The sequence below is a fragment of the Nothobranchius furzeri genome, chromosome 4 (genome assembly GCF_043380555.1).
Source record: "Nothobranchius furzeri strain GRZ-AD chromosome 4, NfurGRZ-RIMD1, whole genome shotgun sequence".
NCBI classification, from domain to species: domain Eukaryota; kingdom Metazoa; phylum Chordata; class Actinopteri; order Cyprinodontiformes; family Nothobranchiidae; genus Nothobranchius; species Nothobranchius furzeri.
Window position 1 is genome coordinate 67,774,248 of NC_091744.1, and position 24,169 is coordinate 67,798,416.

Below are 24,169 nucleotides of genomic sequence, written 5' to 3' on the forward strand. Positions count from 1 at the left end.
CACCCCCATTCAAAGAGCTGCAAAATAAAAAGAGAATGCTTATTTTGTGTATGCAGCAGTTCCCCGGATGGATATGAAAGTTTAATCATGGCATTAGGATTCACAGGCATTCCCTTGCTAGCCCTGCTAGCAGACATCAGAATTGCTAATTCTCTGGTTTGCCCAGGAACGGCTGGATGATGGTTGAGGAAGGAATGAATGGAAACAGGAGTATGATTTGTTCAGATAACCTTGAACCCCGACGTTCAGCTTCCTGTGGACGCAGAGAACTCAATCAGTCCCTCTTTTTCGCGCCGATCGGAGCTGCTGTCCGGTGCAGCGTGGCACCGCATTCATACCTGGCTACCCTCAGGGGCGTTACCCGCCACCATCATTTTCTGCAATCTCACTTTCCTGCTGTGACAAAACCGTTAACTCCAACTGAAAGACTATGAATAAATACAGCAAAAAAGTAAACAAATAAATAAATAATAATAATAATAATGACTTTAAATAAGACAATCCAGGCTGTGCAATATGATCCCAATCTGATATCAACATTAAGCCTAAAATCGCCGTAATCGTGGCTCAGTTTCATATCGGGCTAATTAATTTCTGTTGCTTGCGATGAGGCTCCACCAGAGGCACAGACACGATAAAGGAAAAAGGTCCTGACAGGGTTATGAGTCAGCAGAGATGTGAAATTCAAATTAGCCAGACTAAGCAGTTTGGTGCTGATGATATTTGAGTGGACTCACATGGGCAGCCCTACAGTACAGTACAGGAGCCCAGGGCTCAAGGGTGGTGGAGATACTCAGACGCAGGTGCTTCATCAGCAAACCACATCCTGAAGGGGACGGCGAAGTCATAACCGCTAGCAGGACACACGCGGTTTTAATAATCTCATGTTACGAGCTGTTCTGGAAGTTGTTTTCCCAAGAGCACTTGTCACCGTTTCCTCCACCTTCGAGTCCATCACAAGAGCCGGGCTCGTGTTGTTAACAGAACCAAAGTGGAGATCTATCGTTGGCAGGGAGAGACAGAGCAGCAGGAGCAGAAGTCTGACTGTTTTCTGTCACAGCCTCAGCTGCGTGCACACACACTCTGCCATCTTTCACTCTGCTTAGACACTTGCCTCTTCGCCCACTGTGCCCACCGGGCCCAGGGCAGCACGCGCCACCGCAATAACACCCATTTACTCCCTGCAGGACTCCCACGTATATGAAGTGGGCCTGTCATTGAGATCTATTTAAATTTTGCAGCAGCAAATACCAGGTGCATGGGTTAATACGCACACACACGCTCGCACAAACACACACATATCCCCAAACCGTGCGATTAAATGCTTCATGCGAAATCAGCTTTGATAAATTCTCCAGTAAAACCTTGTCAAGCTGACTGGCTAAACGTGATGGAGGGTGGTAATTGCATCCCCGCAGAGAGGCCAGCAGCCTTCGAGCGCACGTGTGAAATTAGTAAATTACACGTCCTCAGGATTCAGCTCATAAAAGTGGAAAACCCACACACTAAAATATCAATATGGCATATGCAGCATGTAATTCTGGGGGTCTTTGTGCCTCTGAATTCAAGCAAACAGGGATTAATAGGCCAAAACTAAGAGAGGTGAGACGTGATGACCAGAGAGAGGCGTGCTCCTAAAAAAAAATGCAACCTTCGACATCTTAGCCTGGAGTCACCTTTAATGCTAACCTGCAGATGTTGCCTTTGTCTTTGAAGTGTAGCGATGGACGTACCAGAGCAGATGGAGATGTTGGATGCTTTCAGGAATTATTAATGGCAAGCTATGATCCCAAATGACCTTCAGCAAATAGTCTCCCAGTACCAGAGTACACAGGCAGCCCTGCACATCCATATTGTATTTGGACAACACACCTGGTTTGATGCAGAAAACAGCAACCCATCACTGCTGTACATGCAGCGCCACTGTAATCCATTCGGGAAGGTCTGCTACCTTTTTTTTTCCCACGCCGCAGAAACACGCAAGCATTCAGTCACATTAACTACAATCATATGTTTCAGGAATAGATCGGAGATTTATGCTGCAAACATACTAATTCCTCAAAGCCCAATTTGTTTCTCCCACAATGGAGCCACATGCAGGAATTAATCTGCAGAAAGCCTTTTGCTGTAGTTTTAAAAATAAACCCTTCATCACGGGAAGCTTTTGTGGTTGCTCAAGGGATGTGCTATTGTGACATCAAATCTGTTTTATGAGCACAAATCAGTAATAGCCATGTAATGTCTGCAGCTTGTGGAACACACTTAATTTTCAACAACAACGGAACAATTTAGACTGCTTTGGAAATAAACTGAGTTTTAGAAATAAAAGGCATTTGCTTTTTTAAAAACAAGTACTTCAAATGTGTATCTGTCAGAGTAAAAAAAACTCAGAGAAACCCTCAGATGTGTATTTAACTTCTGACAAAAGACCATGTAATTTAGCGGTTTAATGATAGTATTCAATTTATGATAAAAATCACTAAATGTTGGCATTTTAAAATGAACATGTTAATAATAATATGCTTTAAAATCATGATGAAATCACTTGTTCTCAAAAAGTTTCAGCTAACCTTTAATTATGCTGTAAAACCAAACTGAACAAGCTGCTCATTAAAATCATAGAAGTGTTTTTACTGAACTAAATAAGATCAAATGTTACAGCTAGGACGCATTAAAAGAAGAAAAAGTTGCACAGCTTATCGCTTAAACTCTGGCTGCAGACTGGAATTTAGGGCTCAGCACTGGAAGTAATTGGCTGCTGGTTGGAACTGGTTTTGGGGACATTGTTAGCTGGAGTGGTCCCACAAGTTCTCAGATAAACACACTACTAGCAGTTTGTAAATATTTATGTGTATTAAATTAAAAAAATATATATATATATATTTTACTTGGATTCAGCAGCTTTACAGGTTTGAGGTGTTCCTCTGCTCCGATATGCTCAACTCAACTCATCCCAATCCAACAGGTGGCGAAAAGGTCCTGATTTGAAAACTCTTAAAATACATAAAGTTGTAATTTTCAAACAGGAATTACTGTCATGTTCTATTCTCGTCCTTCTGGCTGGTTGCTGTTGTTCTTTTCTACAGCATTCCGTAAAACACGGGGCGTGTATGTAAAGGGCACACAACGCGGCCCCTTCTCACCGGAAACGTTTCAAACACAAATCTGCATCAAAAGTGTTTCACACAGCTGGTCTGGCGAGGTCTCAAAATTACCGAAAAATTACAAAATCACGTGTGATTTCAGCAGTTCACACAGTTTAAAGTCGGCAGGATGTACCTCAAATGTCTGGTTATTTCTATACTTCTGTATATGTCGGCCAATGTTTTGTTACAGGCAATGATGTTTTTGTTGTATTATTTTTATTTTACTACATAAGCAACATGTGTACGTGTCTTTTATTTCGAAGTTTCCAGACATTTTACATTGCTTCTGGGTTTGAATTGCCCTTTGAGCTGATCTGAAGTGTTAAGCTGCCACACTCTGGAAGCATAAAAACTGGACCTGGCATAGATTTAGAAGAGCAAAGTGACACTTTGCTTCTAGAATGCTAAGATTATGCTGCTTCACGGCCATGGAAACGGCCCACTGATAAAAACGCCAGCTATTAGCTACTACTTATGCTTCGCAGATGTTACACGACGCTTAAGCATCACATGGTAAGTTGGGGTAAATCATTGATTCACTCCTGGCAGAAATCAGAGGGAATCACCCTAAATAACAATAAATAAACACAAACTACATTCTATTTAAACCTGCAACCAAGCTGCAGATGTACGGTTCACATTTCCGCTAACATCCCCAACATTTTTGTATTATGTGAAAAAAACAACTAAAATCCATTTAATTGATGTAGTCATCAGTGAAACGTTATTACTCAATAAATTATGATCATAAACATATTTTCTGTATTCTCTGAAGTATTATTTTTTGTCCAGGCTTTTTATTACTGTAAACAAATATTATAGGTATAATTCACAATGTTTTAGTCTTGACAATTAATGCTTTGCAAGTTTGTTATGACTGGGTAAGGTTGCAGCTTTTTTGGTGTCTAAGTAATGTTCACATTTTAGAAGTGTACTTGCAGGTTCCCCCTTAATTCAAATGCACAAGCAAACTGAGTTTTTAATGCTTTCGTGAAGTTATGCCTCAGGTGCTTAGAAACATTAAATCATAAATAACATGCATGAACGGCACAGGAAAAGCGCACACATTGTTAAGGCCGTTTCCTGAGAACATAAGCAGTAAACAGCAAACTCTGAACCTCCATGAAGATATAATCTAGGAAAACCGTTAACATTTTACACCTGCGCAAGTTTAATTGGAGATATACGATTCATTTACTTAGAAAGATTTGGATGCTTTAGGATTGATTTGGAAAGAAGCAACATCTGCCCAGCCTCTGCATGATCTGCATGGCTAAGTTTCTGGAGAATAAATACTGTAGTGGTGCTCTCACAGGGCTGCAAGTCTTCAAAGAGCTCCATCTAAGGGATGAATTGATCAGACACTCTTTCTCACACGTTGCACAAGCAGAAAGGAATTAATTATTTGAACGATGCTTAGTTACATGCCACGGCTTCTCATTAATTATCCTAGGCCTTACTAATGAGAATCTGTAAATGAATACAATATTGTGTGTTTACTGAAGTTTGCTTAGACCGAAGAAAAAGCAAAATCCCTTACGTATAAATTACAATAATCCCACATCAAGTCAGAAATAAAAGAAAACATGTTGAGATCAAAGAGGACCAGCGTCCAATGTGACCATGTGTTCTCAACAAACTCAATTGGGCAAGGAATGAGAGATGTTGTCAAGTTGATCTAGAAGCATCCTCCAACTGGGACGTCTAAAATCAGACAGTCAATTGTCTACTTTTTTATTTTTATTAAAAAAAAGAAGACTATTTTTATTGAATGTTTACATTTTGCAATGCATGGAAACTATTTTTTATAAGATGCACATGTGCTGGAAGGAGACTGAAAGTTTCTTGATCTCAGTTAATAAATTAGGGTCCATAAAAAGCATTTATCATTATAATTTTTATTAATTGATTGATTGATGATGCACTGTTGTTGAAAAATATTGGCAGCTCCATAACATATAACAATAAAAATCTGGTCTAAAATACATGGGAGCCGGCCTAAAGCCTAGGACACACCGGAGACAGACACGTCGTAATTTCAAATAGAAGCTATTATAGATGATGAGAGTGGCTACAAGGGGAGCCACACAGCGGTGTTGAAGATAGGCACCGGTTCCATCTCAAGCGCCGTGGCTGTTTACAAAATTGTGGGGTACTTTACAACAAACATTACGACACGGAACGGCTTACGGCACAAATCCAGCTGCAATTTTGATAACTTTAAAGTACTATTGATCTTTAAACATTCTAATAAATAGCGTACTTACCCATTTTTAATTAATTAGAGTCTCACAAAACTCGACGGCAAGTATAAACAACAGAGAGATTCCGCTCCCAGGGAGTTTTGACCCTAAGGGGCATCCGTTGGTGAGGCATGTTCTGCCTCTTATTACCAGGGAAAATACACATCATCACTTCAACAAATTTGGGAAAAAAGTTAGCTTAAAACATTTTTTTTTCATGACTCTTTGACCGATTCATTATAACAGCTTTAATCTTTACATCAGCCAAAACAATGCATTCAATCTGAAGTAGTTAGCATGTAGCTAATAAGCCTGTCGATACTGCTAATGATTACCTACGCGTTTTCAAGCTGATGCAGCTGTTTCAATTGATTTTATTGATCATAACTGCGCGTGCATTTATTTGTCTTACATGGATTCAGCAACAATAACTCATCAATATAAAAGAAGCAGGCAATAAAAGCATCATGTTTCAGCCTGGTGTTGCCTTCAGTGTCACTATGTAACAAAACAATACTTGTAGCTTTGTTGCAGAAAAAACAGCATGAGGTATTAGGAGATTTTTAACGTTTTGTTTCTAACTTTTCATTTTCGTTACATTTATGGTGTCACACAGATTTTATTTAAATTGCAAATTAATCTGTTTAATTATGGGAATTTAAAATCACACACTGCATTTATGTGGGATATTTATTTGTTAGGAAGACATGTGGAATAAAACTTCAGCTTCAGCCTGTGGATTACTTTATAAAACCACAAAAACAATTTTACTCCTAACTGGACATTTATTAATTACATTTGTATAAAGTGAAAAAAAAAGTCATAAAATGAAAAACAAAAATTGCAAAGACACTTTTGGAGCCATCCTTGCCTGTAGGTTGTCATTAGTGGTGGGTTGTAAAGCTTCTCTAGTATTTTCCAGTGATAAAAATTCTCTGTTTGGGCAGATTTATCCTCTGCTGCCCCGAGTTACACATTAAAGCCTTTTTAACAGCTATTAGCATAGTAAGAAGAGGATTGTCTTCCTCTACCCTCCAACTACTGACAAAAGAAAAACTTGAGAGATGGCAGATGCTGATTTGTAACCAAGCGACAGATCCCTGCAAGCAAATACAGTAGCCGTGCTGTCTTTTTGCTAGAAAACTCTTCCTTCCTGTGACAGAAACTCACTGAAGTGCACACAAACCATTAAACTTTATCACGAGGATACACTCGTGAGGAGCCTTTTATTTCTGTTATTTATTTTCCAGTGTTGGATTCTGAAAGGAAACAAAGAGAATAGATTTTACTTTAAGGCATGAAGGATTTTTTCTGCCTAAATTAGACTGCTGTGAGAGGCTGATCATAAGCAAATCCTGAGACGTTGAGCGAGAGTCTTTGCTGACGCTGCCGGACTAGGCTGAGCTGAGCATCCAGGTTGACAAGGACCTGTGCTCAGCACTAGGAAGGCTCTCATCCAGAAACAAGAAGCCCACGGGAACAAAGACAACAATATGCCAGAAAGCCTACTTGAAAAAAAACAAAACAACCCAAAAAGCACCCCCCCCCCCCCCCACACACACACACACCCTCTAAAAGAAGAGCCAGAGGTGGGTGATTGCCAGCTGCACTCCAGATTTCCAGGCTCTCTGAGAGACTTGCAGCAAATTTCTGAAAGCTGTAGCATCATCTCTAGCTCCTTAATCAGTTCTGCTTGGGAGGGATGGATCCTGACATGCAAAAGTTTGAGCACAATGGGGAATAAACTCATAATCAGCAATCAGATCTTCCACATTGCAAGAGAAGGGGGTGGGGAGCTTATCTCAGATGGGTCAAGGATCTCTCCACATCCAGTTAACCTCTCTTGCTCCAGCTGGGAAGGAAGCATTCTCTCGTTTTTGTACACTGCAGGCTTTGATATGGCTTGCTGACTTAGGACGGGAACACCAAAGTATGCAAACAGAGCTCATTGTGTATTTCAAATAAAACTGTTTGAATTTCAAATTGCACTTTGAGAGACTATAAATGAGTTTAGATTTGATTAAAGTCCCTGAATAAGCCTTGTGCTGCTGTGCCATTTAAACAAATTTCACTGCCTTGCACATTCTTCTCCCTTTGATCTTTGTAATTAGAACTGAAGCAGCATTTCTTTTATTTCAAATAAAAGCATTAAAATCATTCTTAAGCAGACGGTTCTGGCGACACAGGTTTTCTTTGTTTTCGATGATGATAAATTCCTTTTATCCGTGTTGGTTGGTGTGATGAGTGGGAATTTTCTAATCTGCCTGATGGAAACAAAAGAAAAAAATTGGAGTGAAAGAAGTTGGGAAACAGTTGTGACTTGTAAACGCGGAGGTGTTGCACATCATTTGTAACTCTTGAAGAGCACCCTCTAGTGCTCAGGAGGATTCCCGCTTGCTGGTTGTTTGTTAGTGCTCCAGATCAGATGAGCGTAAATGATGGCATCCTACCAGTAGAAGCCCTAATGGCCTCTGCTGGGATGTGTAATCAAACGCCTCGCACACTTCTCTCCCTTTTGTAATCAAGCGGCGGAGCGCATGTTGTGACGACCTTTGTTATAACGCTGCCTGTTCCCTCGTCTCATCAAAATTCCATGCGCCTCTCATTTTTCATCCCGCATCCCCCCCCTCCTCTCCTGCCAGGATCCCGAGATGCCACGGCAGCTCTCTGTGCACCAGAGGAGAGCACGTCTCAGTATGCTGTGACCTCTGACCCCTCTCTTAGTTCCCAGACTCAACTTTGTCTGCAAGTCTGTCGCTATAAAGAAAAAAAAAGCCAGTTCCCACATACAAAGTCCAATCTGGATTGTCTGTTTCAACAAACTTCATGCAACATCAGAGCACCGCGCTTCGTATCTCTATAAAAGCGCTGAGTAAGGCAACACAGTGACAGACTCTAATCAGCAGCTATCGCCGAGTGCTCCATCTCAGACACCCTGGGTCACATTAACACCACAGACGTCCTCGTCTCTTGTCTCAGCGCTGCTGGGCTACAGCAGGAGGAGAACGAGGGTGATAACCCACACAAACAATACAAGCTGGCTGGCTCCCTGCCTGCTGCCAGCATGTATGCCTTGAAAAGAGATCTGATTGCAACTGAGAGCAGCTTGGTGTTTCACGGAAAAGCAGGTCGACTGTAGAGCGCCCTCAGACCTTTGGAGTCACTCGGTTGATACAGAACTAACCGGCAAGGCGGGAAAGACGGGTGTTCGTCTCCAGAATTACGGCCTGATTTGCTTTCCGACCAGAGACGAAACCCTGCTCAACTCAGCTCCTGTGGCCTCTCCCCCCTTTTCTCCCCCCACCTGCACAGGAGACGGAGCAGGCCCGCTGCAAACGCCTTACTTCTCATGCGTATTTTTTTTTCTGTCCTCAGTGTTTGAGTCAGACAAAACGCAAAATCAATAATGCTTTTTCTCTCCCATTTCCTCTTTGATGCAACTTCAAAAAGCCAATGGACAGCCCTCCGGAGGCTCAGAGGGGGAAAAAAAAGCATGCTCAGAATGAAAGTACGGGGGGAATAAAACTTCACCCTTCACTCTTTTAAACCACCGTTCACTTCAGAAAACCACAAGTGGCAAAGCATAAACAGCTGAAGGAAGAAGAAATGTGCATTGTTGTCTTTTTATTATTATTATTTCACCAACACTCTACTCAGAAGACAGAACTACAATAAATGCACTATGATGCACTTTTTTTTAATATTTCACACAAATAACCCTTTTGAATCTAAAGCATATGGAGTCTGAACAAGAGGAGTGAAATATCCCATCTGTATTCACTGTGCATCTTCTGCAGAGGAAGCTTTGGGGAGAGGGTTTAAAAAAAGGAGAAGAAAGTAAAAATGGACTGTGGTGAATGATTATCTAACCAGTGCTGACAGAGGAAGTATTCAATCAGCAGTTAAATGCTGCATGACAGGGAGGCACTTCAAAGGATCTGTAAAGTGACTCCTGAAATACAGACTGAAAGTAAAGTAGGAAATCACCCTTAAGTTAGAGGCACTTGACTAAGCCCAGCTAGGTGTTTTACCTGACTGGAGAGCCAAACGGAGAACCCTGGGTGAACCTGGGAGCCAACATTTTGAGAATGAAGAAAAATCATCTCGTGAAACGCGATAGCTGCACTGAGCCTCTCGCTGCCTCTTGCAGCCGCCGTCGCTCGGCCGGCCACAGAGCAGGGGAGTCATTTAACCTCGCTTGTGACGGGACGAATCTGTCAAAATCACAGAGCGTGACTGACAAGACCGACAGAGCTGTCCGCCAGGTAAAGGTTCGGGAGCGATAATCTATTCTCAGATTTTTTTTGTTTGTTTCTGCAGGGGAATTTTTTAATAGTCATCCGAACTTTCAGTTTCAACGCGTGCTTTTTTCATTTGCAGCGATTCTGCAATCGAGCTTTTGTTTTAGAAAACGCAAACAAAAGTAACAATCACCAATTTTGTCAGTTCACTGTAATCACAAACAGAATGAATAACATCAAACAGCCTTGAGTCAAATAAATCATATCAGTTCCAGATATAAGTGCTTATCATTTTTGGCTCCTCTCCCCTCCAGAGTGCACCTCACCCTCTTTCCAACTTCCCTGCCGCCAAATCAAAAAATCCATGCTCTCAATGGGCAGCCGATATCTCATTAAGCAGCCCCCTCTGCCCACAGTTAGGCAGCCAGGATGTTTGTCTCAGTGTGCACAGCACAGACAGGCACATCTCACACTCCCTAATAACCTGTGTGTGTGTGTGTGTGCGTGCGTGCGTGTGTGTGTGTGTGTGTGTGTGTGTGTGTGTGTGTGTGTGTGTGTGTGGGTGGGTGTGTAATGGGGAGGGGGGGAGGGGGGGTGGTTACCATTCCACTTCCTCATCCAGCCAGGAGGGAAGAAAGGCACCGGGCCTCCGATTTAGGCATTGCTCTGTATCATCTTTCATCTGCATCGCTTATTTATTAATCTCCTGATGTAAATTAATAACATTCTACATAAAAGCAGATATTGCAACCTCTAATGTCAGGACTTACATTGCACTGCTATTTTAAGAGAAGGCAACTAATATTATGAATGTTTACAGGGTCAGAAAATGTACTACAACGCTTCGTAAACTAGGATTTAAAATAAATAAATATGGGTGACTTGTGCAATATAGTTGGTTGGATTTCTTGATTCCTTTTGATCTTCCAGGACCTCAGGTCCACTAACTGGATGGCAGCCAATCTTGTTAACCTCTGCTTTAATGTGCAAGAGCCTGCAGCGCTACGTAGTGCAACACTTCAGTCGGCCATTGATGGGAAGAGACAAAGAGTGGCAAAGCTACAGCAAATATTTACAGCCTTGTTAACGCAGCCTTAAAGCACCTTTCACAAGTTATTTGGCTTTATCTTCTCCAGGGGCCCCTACAGAACATTTTTCACAGTCTAGTGCACACTCATGCTAAATCACATATCCATGTGCTGTCTGCATGCACTTACAGAGGTGTGCTGAGACAAGCGTTCAAAAACTGTGTGGCTTCGATGCCACAAAAAGGGGTAAAAGGGGAGCTTCCTTTTCAAGGGTTAATTACATGTACTCTGGATAAGAAGCACTTTTTACCTTTTCTAGCCACACATCAAACAACTTTCTTTAATGATGTAATTGGAATTTTCATCTTAATTGTGCTGCGTAGGATGGCTAATTTGCATTGGGTAATGAGAGGGATGTTTCCATTACAGGTACTTGAGAGGCAGCGGTGTGGTAGAGAGGCTGAAGTAAGAGGCAGATAGACGAGGGAGGGGATGTGCAGAGACAAAGCCACAGAGACGTACGCAGACAGTTGTTATAATATATTAGCATTATTTTGAAGTTAAGAGGATAAAAACAAGCTTAGAAAGAGGTGCCTCCAGTACGATCAGGCAGAAATATTAACATAATAAGTTAGTCTGTGCCAAGGCAGCAAGTCGTCGTGCAGCTCCTCCAACTCACTGACCATTTTTCCATTAGAGATTGCTCCTGCCATTTAAACGGGCGTCCAGTGATTTTTTAAATTGCATTTCTTTCCATGGTGACATGGTATCCTGTTGTGACACCAGCCATCACTGTAAAACTGAAAGTGAGTGTGGTGAAAGGAAGCTTTAAGCACAGTTGTAAAACTGGAAAGCAAGCCTCACCTAAAATACTAGCGTCAGGTACTCTTTACCAATGATAACACATAAAAACACAAATACTGATCGTCTTTGCAGAGTTGAAACATCCACACTCTCACACCTCCATTTTTAATTAATACATTGCTCTTTTGTTTCTCAAAAATGTGCAAATGTATAAGGCCATTTGCCCTAAATTGCATATATTGCATTTAAAAAAGGGCAGTGGGTCAAAAGGTCAACTTTTAGGTGTCTTGAGTGAAAATAACATTTGCGTTCTCACTATTCTTCTTGCCAGGATGAACCCAAATGAGTGTGAGCCTCACTTCATTAAAAAAGTCACACACACACACACACACACACACACACACACACACACACACACACACACACACAATGTCAACAAAAAATGTGAACAAGGCAAAAATGGGAAAAAGCTGAAAGATGTCCTGCAATTGTGCAAAATGTTTTTTCTGCATACCAAGATCAATGCATATGCATTTATAAAACAACATGTTTAAGGGTTTTTGTTCTTGCCATGCATTATAAAAACTAATATAAATATTATTTTTTGACAGGCTGCAAGCTCACTCTAAATTAGTTACTTTCCAATTGAGGACTGCGTTAGGATGGGCATATTTGATTTATTTATATCATATGCATACGCGTGCATGCAGCACAATACGTCTGGCCGCACTTTTCCTAACATCTAACCCAGTCTGATGGGGGTGGGGGGAGGACGAGCTGGGATTAGTAGATCAACATTAAAATATTACGACTCCTGCTGTCATGACGGCCACACATGCCGCCCCCCCCCCCCCCCCCCCAACACACACACACACACAAATAGGTCAGTGGAACACAACACAACACACGCACGCGCTTGGATTTGCATGTATGCATGCAAGTGCACGCGCTATCCTCTGAAAATCACAGTCTGACGTTCGCGTCGGCACCTCAACGACCCCACCAACGCGGAGAGGCGCATGCTCGCCCTCTGCTCTGGACCGGGACAACGGGATCAAAACTTGGACAAATACTGAGAAACAACACTTGATATAGAAACGTTGTGCTATTACAAAACACATAATAATAAATTTTTATTTTCTTCTGTCAAAAGCTCGGGAAGTGTTTTGACGCGCAGGTTGTGGTTTCCACAGGCTCCCCATCTGCGCGCGGACGCGCACTGTAAATATTTACAATAAAAACACACTTTCCGGCATGTTGAAAGAATGAAACAATTAGTTTAAGTCTTCTCAGAGTTTAAAATAAATAATAATTGGATAATTTCCCAATCTGCGCGCTACCGTCCTCTCCTCTCGTCTCCTCTCCTCTGTCACACTCCTCGCAAATGACACGCAAAGAGTTGGCAGGCTATGAACAGCGGAGCCGCACTTCCCTCTACTTGTTACTCTTGGCAGCGGGGATCAAGCATGCATTTGCTGTTATTAATCATAACATGTAATTCTGCGCTTACCTTTCATAGCTGAAATCACAAAATACATCATTAAGCTTCGAGTCCATAAGAGGAGAACTATCACCCACGCAAAGCCTTCCACTGCTGTCTCAGCAGCAGCTGGCCAGCACAGCTCTGTCTCTCAGCCTCCGAGCATGACCACACCAGAATCCACGTGACTGTGACATCAGCGTTCATGTCTCGCAGCTCCCCTCCCACCAGCCTTTGATTGGCACAGTGTGCAGCCAGTAGGGGCGCTGAGAGCTCAGGCAGGGAAGCTGGCCCTCTTCCCACCGTGCACAGGCTTGCTAGACACAGCACAGCCACAACTATCTTATCTTCTTTTTAAGTGCAAGGATAAAGTCAGAACCAGACTGCTTTTATCGTCCTCTTATCCACAATTTTAATTTTTCTTCCCTCTCTTGTCTTAAAATCCAAAAGACAGAAAAAGTAAAAAAAAAAAACTGGATTAAAAGCAAGATTGAGATGAGAGAAAGATGAAGGGGTGGAAGGAGAAAAAAACTGAGATGTGAGGAAGACAAATATAGGGAGAAGATGTGTGATTTTTCTGCAGCTCAAAGATAGAAGTGCTCCTCCTCCTCCTCCTCCCTGCCCGTGGATATGAGTGATCAGTGTGAGGCCAGATGTCTGCGAGCAGCGGTGGGCCCTTTTGCAGAGAGAAGACGAGTGGACTCTCAGCATCTTCCTCTGACCTCAGAGAACCTACACGCCCCATCCCCTCTATTTCTTTTTCCTGACAGGTGAGGAAGCAGAGATAGTGACGAAATGACTCGGCTGATCCCCTCTGCCCCACAGCGACCAGGCGATGAGTTTCCTGCTATCACCTCTCAGTCTCCTCCTCCTCCTGTGCCCCTCACTCTCGCCCCCTGCTTTCCTTTCCAGTCTCTGCCACTCTCCTCCTCCTCCTCCTCCTCCTCCTCCTCCTCCTCCTCCCCCCATCTCCTCACTCATCCTCTCTCATATGATAATCTGTTCTGACTCCTAACCAGCTGCCTCTCTCTGATACAATATTCTGGTTTTAGTGCAATCCAGCCTTGGCCAATAACCATTTGGCATTTCATGAATAAACTGGTGCTCATATCATCTCGTCTCAAGACAAACATCACAGCTTTGGTTTCAGATCCTGCAAGGTCTCAAAATGAAAAACTAAACCACTGAAAAAATGTATGTTTTTTTTTCTCTACCCCATAAATATTTCAAAATAGGAAATCTGAATTTTTGGAAGTTCATTTTACAGCAGTTGCTTGATTTCAATGCTTCTGAGCTCCTTCTTTGCTCATGAATCTTCCACGAGCCAAGAAATGTAATTTATTGAACTCAAAGCTCCTCCTAAAAAAATAACATAAAATACATTATCATAAAATCACATACTTTTAAACATCGAAAAAACTTTTAAAAAGTCAAAATTACATCAGTATTAGCATAAATTACAGGTAATTTTTAGTGTTTGGGAAATAAATGTAAAATTAACAGTTTGTCTTATAGGGAAAAAACTTTATGACCTAAAGAAAAATCATCCCTCATCTCTCTAAGAGAAAAAAACTGGCAAACCAGTTCAAAAATGATCAATGTGACAAGTTTGATCCAACCTTTGCATCATTAACACTCATGTTATACATTCAATCTCTAAATTCAATTTAGCATAATCTTCTGTGATCTAATTATTAAATAAAGGTAGTTGCAACCACACAGAAAATGGAAATGAGGTCTGAGCAGCTTGCCACATAAATCTTCCCATGACAATGTTTCATTAAGATCTCTGTGAGCCATTAGAGTCACTAAACACATTAACTCAGGTTGTGTCAACACTTTGGTCTCTTACGGCACGTCGCTGTAACGAAGCAAATATCATTCAGAGACGGATAGAATCAAACGGGCCATGTCTGGGATCACGTCGAGTTGGGCCGCAGCAATCAAAAACGTGGTGATGTCTTTTTTATTTTATCTTATTTATTTTTTTAATGTCAGTGCCTCCTCACAAGATCTTCAAAGTACACAGAATGAGTCAGGACTTGTGGCCTACGCAGCAACAGGCCCAACTGCCACTTTGTGGTTGTGTCTTGAAAAAAGCAAACCAAAAAAAAAATAACAACAACATAAAACAATGCATCGTGCTTGGTTGAAGCATGGCACGGCACACTGATGTACATATAGCAAAGCAGGGGTTGTGCTTTTATCTAGAGGCATCTGACAGGAGGATTATATAATACAGTCAGAGCATCAGCAGTGGCACGTGTTAGACAGAATTCATCTACAGGGGCTACAGTAAAAGGGTCGTGTCTGGATACTGTTTTTGCCTGTCAGCAAGAGATGATGTTTCCTTTAGAAGAAGAAATCTCATGAAACATTTACTAGATTTTAATACAACATCTAGATCAGAGGTAGGGCACAATAGTCCTGGAGAGCCACTATCCAGCATGTTTTAGTTGTTTCCCTGCTTCAACACAGTCGATTCACCTGTTCAGCAGCTCATCAGGCTCTGTAGAAGTCCTGATTATATTCAGGTGTGTTGAAGCAGGGAAACTTCTAAAACATGCTGGATAGCAGCTCTCCAGGACTGGAGTTTCCTGCCTCTGGTCTATGTGATCACTAGATGTCAATCTGCTTCTGAGTGGACTCAGTCAATTCAGGCTAGCTTCCCTACTATTTTGTCTTAGCTAGTACAAAAGTGGCTATAACCCAGTCAGCTTTACAGAAACCAAGCTAAATCTTAGCTAAATTGTGGATGAGAGTTATTCCCAACAAACACTAACAAATCATGTGAGATATAAAATACTGTCAGTTTCTAAATTTCACCAGATGGTTGTAACTCCGTCATTTGTGAAAGAAAATTAAGAAATGCTTTAAAGTTTCAATGGCACATTTGGAAAATAAATAAGCTGTTCTGGCCGAAAGAAACTACTGGACTTTCAGGTTGTTGGTTTTGCTGAACCCTCGCACTTCTGCACTTCACCGGGTCCTCCACACATTTGTGTATTTAGCAACAGAACACCACTGGTGTGAGAGGTTCTCCGCTCAGTAATAACAGAAAGAGAGAAACAGCCGGCTGCTACCACTTTAACTTTAGGACAAACATCCAGAGTGCCAAAAAGGAAAACACCATTTGTAGTCACGGACAACAAAAGATGTTTGGACGTAGAAAAAGACAACTGCTCTTAGCGCTATCTCGTTTCATCCGGCATCGCGGGTTTCTGGTTTCGACAGAAGCATCACAGGGAAGATACCCGAGGGAAGGGGTGAGGGTTCTATGACCATGCTTGTATTCAAAACCTAGCTTGTTAGATTCGTTAAAACAGCTTTAAAGCGGGCACACACTGGTTATCTCAAAAAATCTGCTGTGGTCTCCAGTATGAATGAATGCTTTGTCAGATTTTCTCAGATGAAAAAAAAAAGCTCTGGCGCTCTTGTTTTAGTTAGCCAGAGGAGTGGGGGTGGAAAACGACAAGATCTGGAGTCTTGCTCATTAAGCAACTCTTCCACTGCCTCAATTCTTTGTGCAACAATGACATTTTATCTCCACAAATAACACAAGTCTGAATCTGTTCCACTATGCTATGGAACCGCTAATGCTAATGGTTAGCTTCCAGTCGAGACACGCTCTGCTCTCTCCTGGATGCTAAAAAACACAGTAATCCCCATCGTGAGACAATAAAAGCAAGTCTATGAATGCTAAGTTTACAGTGTGATGCACATTTGATAACTTTTTTTTTTTTTTTGTAGCCTCCAGGAATGGTCAGTTTTTCCACCTACAGTCTGACCTCTTCGGTATCTGGCCATTTGGAGACATAAGTCTTAACTGGTGCTTTCAATCTACAGGGAAGATACTGTTGCTTGGCCAAGGTCCCTCGCAAGCTCACTCTTATCTAAGACTGTTTTTTTTATTTACAGAACAAGACGAATGAACAATATGAGTAACTAATCATATAATGAAATGGACAATATGGTTAAATGAAATGTTTTCATTAATCTGTGCTTAAATTACTGAAGTTGAAAGGAATATTAGTATTACATTGAAAGATTAACGAGGATGAAATGAATATATGATCCATATATTTAATCAGCACACTGACTGGACCAGACACACTCACCATATCTCCTTGACGCAAGTTAGGATTAACGTCACTGCACATAGATATTTTCTTATCCACAAAATCAGCATCTTGATATCTGAGGGAGGTGTGTATCTTGAGTTTGTTGGCAAAACCCCTTTACAGGGCAAGTTCTGATTTATCGGTAAACCAAAATATGGCCATCATTTAAACAGCATCACTTCCTGAGGAATTCAGTTTGAGCCTAACTCTGACTGGCCATCGGAGGGAAACTCTGCTCCCATCGCATCTTCCACAAGCTGTCAAAACCTGTTGCACGCTACAGCTGACCGCAAACGGTTCCTTCAGAACAAAGCTGAACCAGCTCGACTCCTTAAGAGTCCTCCATAGACGCAAATAACTACCTGTCGTGACCTGGAGACATCTCGAGACCGGTCTAGTGGCACTGCAGTTTCTTCTACGGACTTCGGTACCTTTGGGGTCCCCGGACTTCAACACATTCCGGATCTACTACGGGGGTCTCCGAGAGGGTACGTAGACTCGACAGATTGCGTCTGATGTGGTTTTATAAACCATCACTATAGTTATACAGTAGCAGACCAAATTCACTCCCACTCAGAACTCAGTTTCTTCAGATACGAGGGTTCTGATAGCATCACATTCACATATAATCACACTCCATCCACTTAGATTCATTCATCACATAAAGTGTTCCTAGTTGTCATGTGTTTTTTAATTGTTTAGGAAATAAATTTCTTACTTTTCATAAACTTGACTCTCTCTCTGAATTAATACGAAGTGTCTTACGATCCCTGAATAAACAAAGAATTCTAAATCTTCTGGTTAAACATTCAAAGACCAATCAGACTGGATTTCCATATTTATATAGAAAATCATATCTTATTGGTCAAATGTAGTATAGTATATTGAGCTTTAAAAGCACCAAAAATAAATACGTATGCTAATCCTACACAGATCTGACAACTGTTTCTAAACAGAGCATTTTTCTGTCTATTTTCTTTTGATGGCCAATGCAGGAAATGGGGTAGAAAACAATTTTTACATTGAAACTGCATGTGAAACTCAGCGTGGCCAATAGTATTTTCAAAGTAGTACACATTTCTCAGTCAAGTTCCTCTTTAAGGGATGCTAGGCCTTTAATGTCCTGTGATCTTTAAATCACAACAAGGCACGGAAAATAAATGTTGCTGAGTACTTTTCTTTCAAACACACACATCCAATACCTCCAAGTGTGTATATTCATACTTAAAATGTCCAGCCTCCCTAAGGACGAATGTTTTCAGCAAAGCTATTTCATTAGCTCTTGATCACACTTTTCCTTGACAACTCTACATTACCAGTGACACTTAGCCAATACGCTGCTGATGCAGGCTCACGGGTGCATTGATTAAACCACAAAGAGACCACCAGCCACATATGAGCATTAAAGCAGTGATGTGAAGACACCAAATGAAGCATTGTATTAAACTACTTGGTATCCCAGAAAATGAAGCAGAAATGTAGTTCTAGTAAAGTAACACATTCTGGGTGTAGCAGTTGAACAGAATCAGTTGCAGACTTTAGGCAGGTCATGATTTCATGATTCAAATGTAAACAAGTCCTGTGGGATAAAATTCAATTGAGATGTGGTACTGAACATCCAGTGGTGCCCCAGGAGGAGAGGAGAGGATGAGACCTGATGATGGCCTCATTAGCAGTCTGTCAGTACCCATCCCATACATAGGCTGAGCGCACAGTTGATCCACTTACAAGACTCTTACAAGTCCAGACTCTTACAAGTCTGGACCAAGACAGCAGACCTGTGATCTACACACTGTTGCACTCGTTGGCGTTTGACCCCCACAATTCGGGAACTTCTCAGTTTAAGTTCCAGTGTTGTATTTATTTATTTATTTTCTTAGCGAGCTGAGCCTTATATCCCTCTTCAGAGCCACCTGCGTGCTGAACGCTGCACCACCCGCCCGAAGCGGTGGTAGAATTAACAAGCCCGAACAGGCACTCCATGAAAACAATACAGATCAATTTAATATAGACGCCAAGGAGTGGAGGGCATAATATCAGAACCATAACAGCGCTGGCCCACACCACACAATCATAAACCAATTTAGGACCATTTCGAGCAATTTCCTGGGGGCTTCCACTTGTGAGAAGACTTCAATAAATCACACAGACAACAAAGGAAAATATCTGTTTCTGTGAAAATAGAGGACACTGCGGGGTTATGTCCACGGGACTGCAGAGGGTTGCATTTAAAGACTTGTTTAAATAAAAGCAGTAAAAGATTAAAAGTACTCTGCACCCCCACCAATGGGGCATTATTCAGTGATTTTCGTGGCTACAGGAGACGCTGTTAACTCATTATGACTAATGGATTTTCTATGGAGCAGTGCAACGCGTCTCATATTTAAAAAGAAAAGTGGCAGGAGTAAGTACGCACTACACTTCTTTCAGTTTTCACGGTTAAACCCAGATCAGATGACTAATGGCTATACGAGCTGCCCTTCATCCTTTATATGCATGGCAGCCTTAGGGCCAGATCAGCACCGGTCTCTCTCTCTCTCTGACACACACAAACACAATATTTATAATATTTATAGAATAGTGGGGTCAAAAGGAAACATATGAAAGGATATCATTCCTACACAGGTGAGGTGTACACCTGTCAACTGTCATGTAATCAGAAACAACAACACTGTGTTTATAGTAAATGCTTGACAAGGCTGTAGCCTCTTCTTTTACCGCCACGGTTATTTATAGAGCTGAATTTAAATAATTCCTTTGCAAATGTATAAAAAAACAAGCCTCTAGTATTTCCAACTCAATCGAATCATCGTTTTTGTCAAGAAAAATAAAGAGAAGATGTGGGAAGTCTGTCACCTGCAGCAGTCGTGGTGTGACCAGAACCCCTGACAGAGAGGTGGTGGCAAGATGCCGTCAACAATAAAATAAGCGTTAAACTACTGGAAACACAAGGTCCCCTCTTATTTCAATTTCAAAAGTTTTTCCAAACACAGATACATTTTTTGAATTTAGAAATTTTTTTCGCTAATATATGGCATCAAATTACAAAACTGTCCTCTTAATAAAAAGCACTGAGGATACTCAGTCAGCAAGCATGATGAAGGCTCAGGACAACAAGTGCGGTTTGTGCTGTTTACAACAATGTGAAGTTCAGTATGTAACGCTGTGTTCCAAATCAGAGTGAAAACTACATGCCCTCACCGGCGTGTCTAGACCTGTGAAAATGGGTGCACTTGCTTATCCATAGGTGGCACCCTTGGTTATGCTGTTTTTTGTCTTTTTTCCCTCATCTTTTTTTTTTTGGGGGGGGGGGGGGGGGGGGGGGGGGGCTCTAAATAGTATTTAAGTCAGTATGAAACTTTAATAAAGGACAAATCCAATTAATGCAGAAATCTTCTGTGGGCCGGGCTAGAAACCAGTGCTAAAGGTGAGTGATTGGGGTTTGAGACCCAAAGACTTTTGTGGACAACGTAAAGGCAAATTTAAATGGAATTCGGTGGGGTGGCACCCAAGTTGACCAATCATATTCTAAGGGTGGCACAGGCTTTTCCAGGCCACTCCCTGGACACACCCCTGCATTTCCAGTGGCACCCCTTACAGCCAAGCAGGGCTGGGCAGTGGCTTCCTCTTTCAATATTCTGTCTTTCACAACGCAACAAGCTTTTATAAAATAAAAACCAAACGTAAGTCTATCCCAGAATGGGATTCTCCACCTTCAGTAGATCATACCGGTGGTCTCCATCTGGTCAACGCTACAAAAGACTTTATAAAATTATTGAGTTGCATATTAAGTTTAATACGTTTCATATATAACACACACACACACACACACACACACACACACACAATTAATCAGTTCCTGAAAATACTAAAAGTACATTCTAGTGTGTGTGCAGCTCTTTAGTTGTCTCTGGTCTACTTACTGATGGCGTTTCTGAGCCAGGCCTTTTCTTCCTGTTTCTGGACTCGTCATCGGCAATAAAACAGCTTATATTCTGCCAACTGGAACTTGGTGGTTCCTTCAAAAATAAGCATCTCATACAAACGTTATTAAATAAAGCCTGCCGCTGAAGCAACTGGAATAAACTAGTTTATTGATGTGCTTCATTATGACGCACAGCGGCCGAGGTAAAGAGAGTGTAAAGAGGTGCCCGTTGCTGCTGCTGAAGTGTTTTTAGTATATGTCACAGAACCATTTTTCTTGGCTGCACAGTGACGCAGTGGTTAGAGCTGTTGCCTTGCAGCAGGAAGGTTCTGGGTTCGCTTCCCGGCCTGTGATCTTTCTGCATGGAGTTTGCATGTTCTCCCTGTGCATGTGTGGGTTCTCTCTGGGTACTCTGGCTTCCTCCCACAGTCCAAAACCATGACTGTTAGGTTAACTGGTCTGTCTAAATATTCCTTAGGTGTGAGTGTGTGTGTGATTGTCTGCCCTGTGTGTCTCTGTGTTGCCCTGCGATGGACTGGCTCTCTGTCCAGGGTGTACCCCGTCTGATTGCCCATTGACCGCTGGAGATAGGCACCAGCCCCCCCCCCCCCCCCCCCCCCCCCCCGTGACCCTACGTGGACGAAGCTGGTTCAGACAATGGATGGATGGATGAATTATTTTTCTCAATAGATCAATAGAAATCAGATACAACAATGAAGTGCACCACATCTCTTTTGTGTAGGGCTGTCCTTGGGGACACAAGGGAAAGGAATAGGCAGATATATAGAGAGAAGGAGCGAAAGGGAACGAGGAGGGGAGATTATCGCAGGCATGGCAGCCTGTGTGAGAGGCTTAGCTTGGCTAGGGAGGGAGGTGGAACCCTGTGAATTCTAATGAACTGGCAAGACTCCCCCCAAACCAGCTCCATCTTCATTGCACGAGGATGATGGGGAAGAAGGAGGAGGTGATTAGGAAGGCGCAGCCCCCTCGATGGCAAACCAAACAGAGCAGGTCATTTCCCTGTGATAATTATGGCTATAACCAGGCATGAGGGATTGATAATGGGCCTGCTTATTCTTCATGCTCCGCGAAGGCAACCGCTGAGTCCGTCTGGGGGGAAAGTACGTTGATGTGTCTTTTCACTTTTTTTTCTGCTCGCGGGGTGACTCTGGTAAGAGTTGCAATGGCTGCCGAAAAGGGCAGCAGGGGAACGTGGCCTTTGAGGGAGAAGTTAACGAATGAACTTCATTATTGAGGAGCATACCAGAGAGACCCCCTGGTGTGTGTGATGTATTACCTAGCATCAAACTCGCACAACTCCCCCAACTTCAGCGGCGTAGCGCGACACCGGCTCCGGGGGGAGGTATGCGCGTAAACTAAAATAGTTTAACCTTCTGGCTTAAGGCTAGAATAAAAGAAGACAACAAAGAAACATGCAGATTTGTGTCAGAGAAGTTACTTTCAGTATAAAAACAGAAAAATACACATATTTTTTTCCCACTTTTGGGTTGAGTAGTTTCACAATTAGTCTTAACTCCTTAAAACACCTTAGTGAATAATGAGGTAGTGCCTTTTTCTTGTGACCAGTGGGTGCAGGAAATCTCAGAAGGAAACAGTTAAACTAACACATATTTAAATGTCTCTCTGACTTCAGGTAAGGCAGACGGTCCGGTGAGGCGTTCCTGATCAACACCATCATTTATTAACTCTGTTCAAGCATGAAAGTTACTTTTCCTAAGTTGTGCGAGACCCGCAGGAGGGAGTAATGTCTTTTTTTCTCTCCTTAAGATTGAGGTAGTACTTCAGGCTATGTGTGATGTGCACCACTTAGCCTTCCCCCTTTTCAACGCCTCCTGGATGGAGTTTTCTCCACGGTGGACGCCACGAAGAATCTCTTTACAGAGCACACTCACTCTCAATACTTTTTAGTCTTGACTTATGAGGATGCCGTGGGTTCTGGGGAGTGATTCATCACCGCATGTGTTCCTCTTGCACCCTCACACATTAGTAATGCGGTCCGCTGAGGAGGAATCCTGTCATCAGTCTGTACCTGGACCCTCTGAACAAGGTAGGTCAACAGGAGGCAGCTGCGGCTGGCCCACTTTTAGTCTTTCACAGCACCTTTAAGTTTCCTCCAGCTCTGCTACAGCTGAGCCTGACGGACACGCTCGGACCAGCTTGGTCAAGGGGAGACACTGCCTCAGCAGAGAAAGCGCTTACCTCACATTATCTGTTGACTCAGTGGAGCTCGTCCTCCGAGTCCTCAAGTACAACAGGCCAAACTAAAGTTGTTTGGAGGTAAAAGTGATGGGAAATAGATATCTCATTATTTAGAGAGCGAGGGAGAAAAAGTCGTCATTTGGATGGAAAGTTCTCAGACTTCAGCATCCAGAGCTGCCAGAGGGAATTTCATCACAAGACTCTCCTGTAATACACTCGCAACAAAATAACACGTGATTGTCTGTTCTCCCTTTTTTTTCTCTTATTTTAACACAATTTAGATCCACTTTAAGTCAGCATAAGCCTTTGACCTCCACATGACGGGTAATGCATGTTTAAATACCTACCTCAGTATTCATGTTTGTAATTTTACTTGTGAAGATTAGGTGTAAAAAGGCTATTTGAAACCAAAACACAGGATTAAGGGATAATGCTGCTCTGTGTCTTGTGAGTCGACCTTGATTCTGTAATCCAGCACAATACTGGAGAACAGCATATTTCTCGCTCTTGTACGTTCAATACTCTCACTGTAGAAACAGCTCATTCTGATGTAACGGCACAGGGATAATGGCAGCACGCTGAAAGAGAAAGTAATCGGAATTAACGGGAACTTCCCTGTAACATTCGTGCAACAGAGGCGGAAACGGCATTACGAGATTCATGCAAAAGATAAATAATGTTGATTTGATAAAATATGAAAAGTGGAAACTATAAGTTAATGATGATCTTAAAGTCGATCAAACCAACCTAAACTATCCAGATGAGAACCGTTGTGGGATTAAGCACTCAGTATTTAACCTACAGTACACGTATACATTTTTTCTCCAATTGTGCTTTGTTTTCCTGACTCTCGTTACCTGTTTCTCTCTGTCTGTCTTTTTCCCTCCTCACTTTCTTTTAGCGCGCTGCAGACACAGTAAAATAAAAATCTGCCTTTGAAGTCTGGGATCACATAATGCTG

The 24,169-nt window shown here is 42.2% G+C and overlaps 1 protein-coding gene across 3 annotated transcripts in view; it reads right to left on the reverse strand.

Moving 5' to 3' along the window:
- The window catches only part of roraa (RAR-related orphan receptor A, paralog a), a 253,174-nt gene that overhangs the window by 44,440 nt on the left and 184,565 nt on the right, over positions 1 to 24,169 (reverse strand). The window contains exon 1 of one of the 3 annotated variants that reach the window (XM_015964459.3): positions 12,973 to 13,236. The exons of the other annotated variants lie outside the window; for them this stretch is intronic. Within the exon in view, the coding sequence (XP_015819945.1) occupies positions 12,973 to 13,003 (31 nt within the window). The 5' untranslated portion in view covers positions 13,004 to 13,236. Of the gene's footprint in view, positions 1 to 12,972; positions 13,237 to 24,169 lie in introns of those variants that run through there. 3 annotated transcript variants of the gene reach the window in all.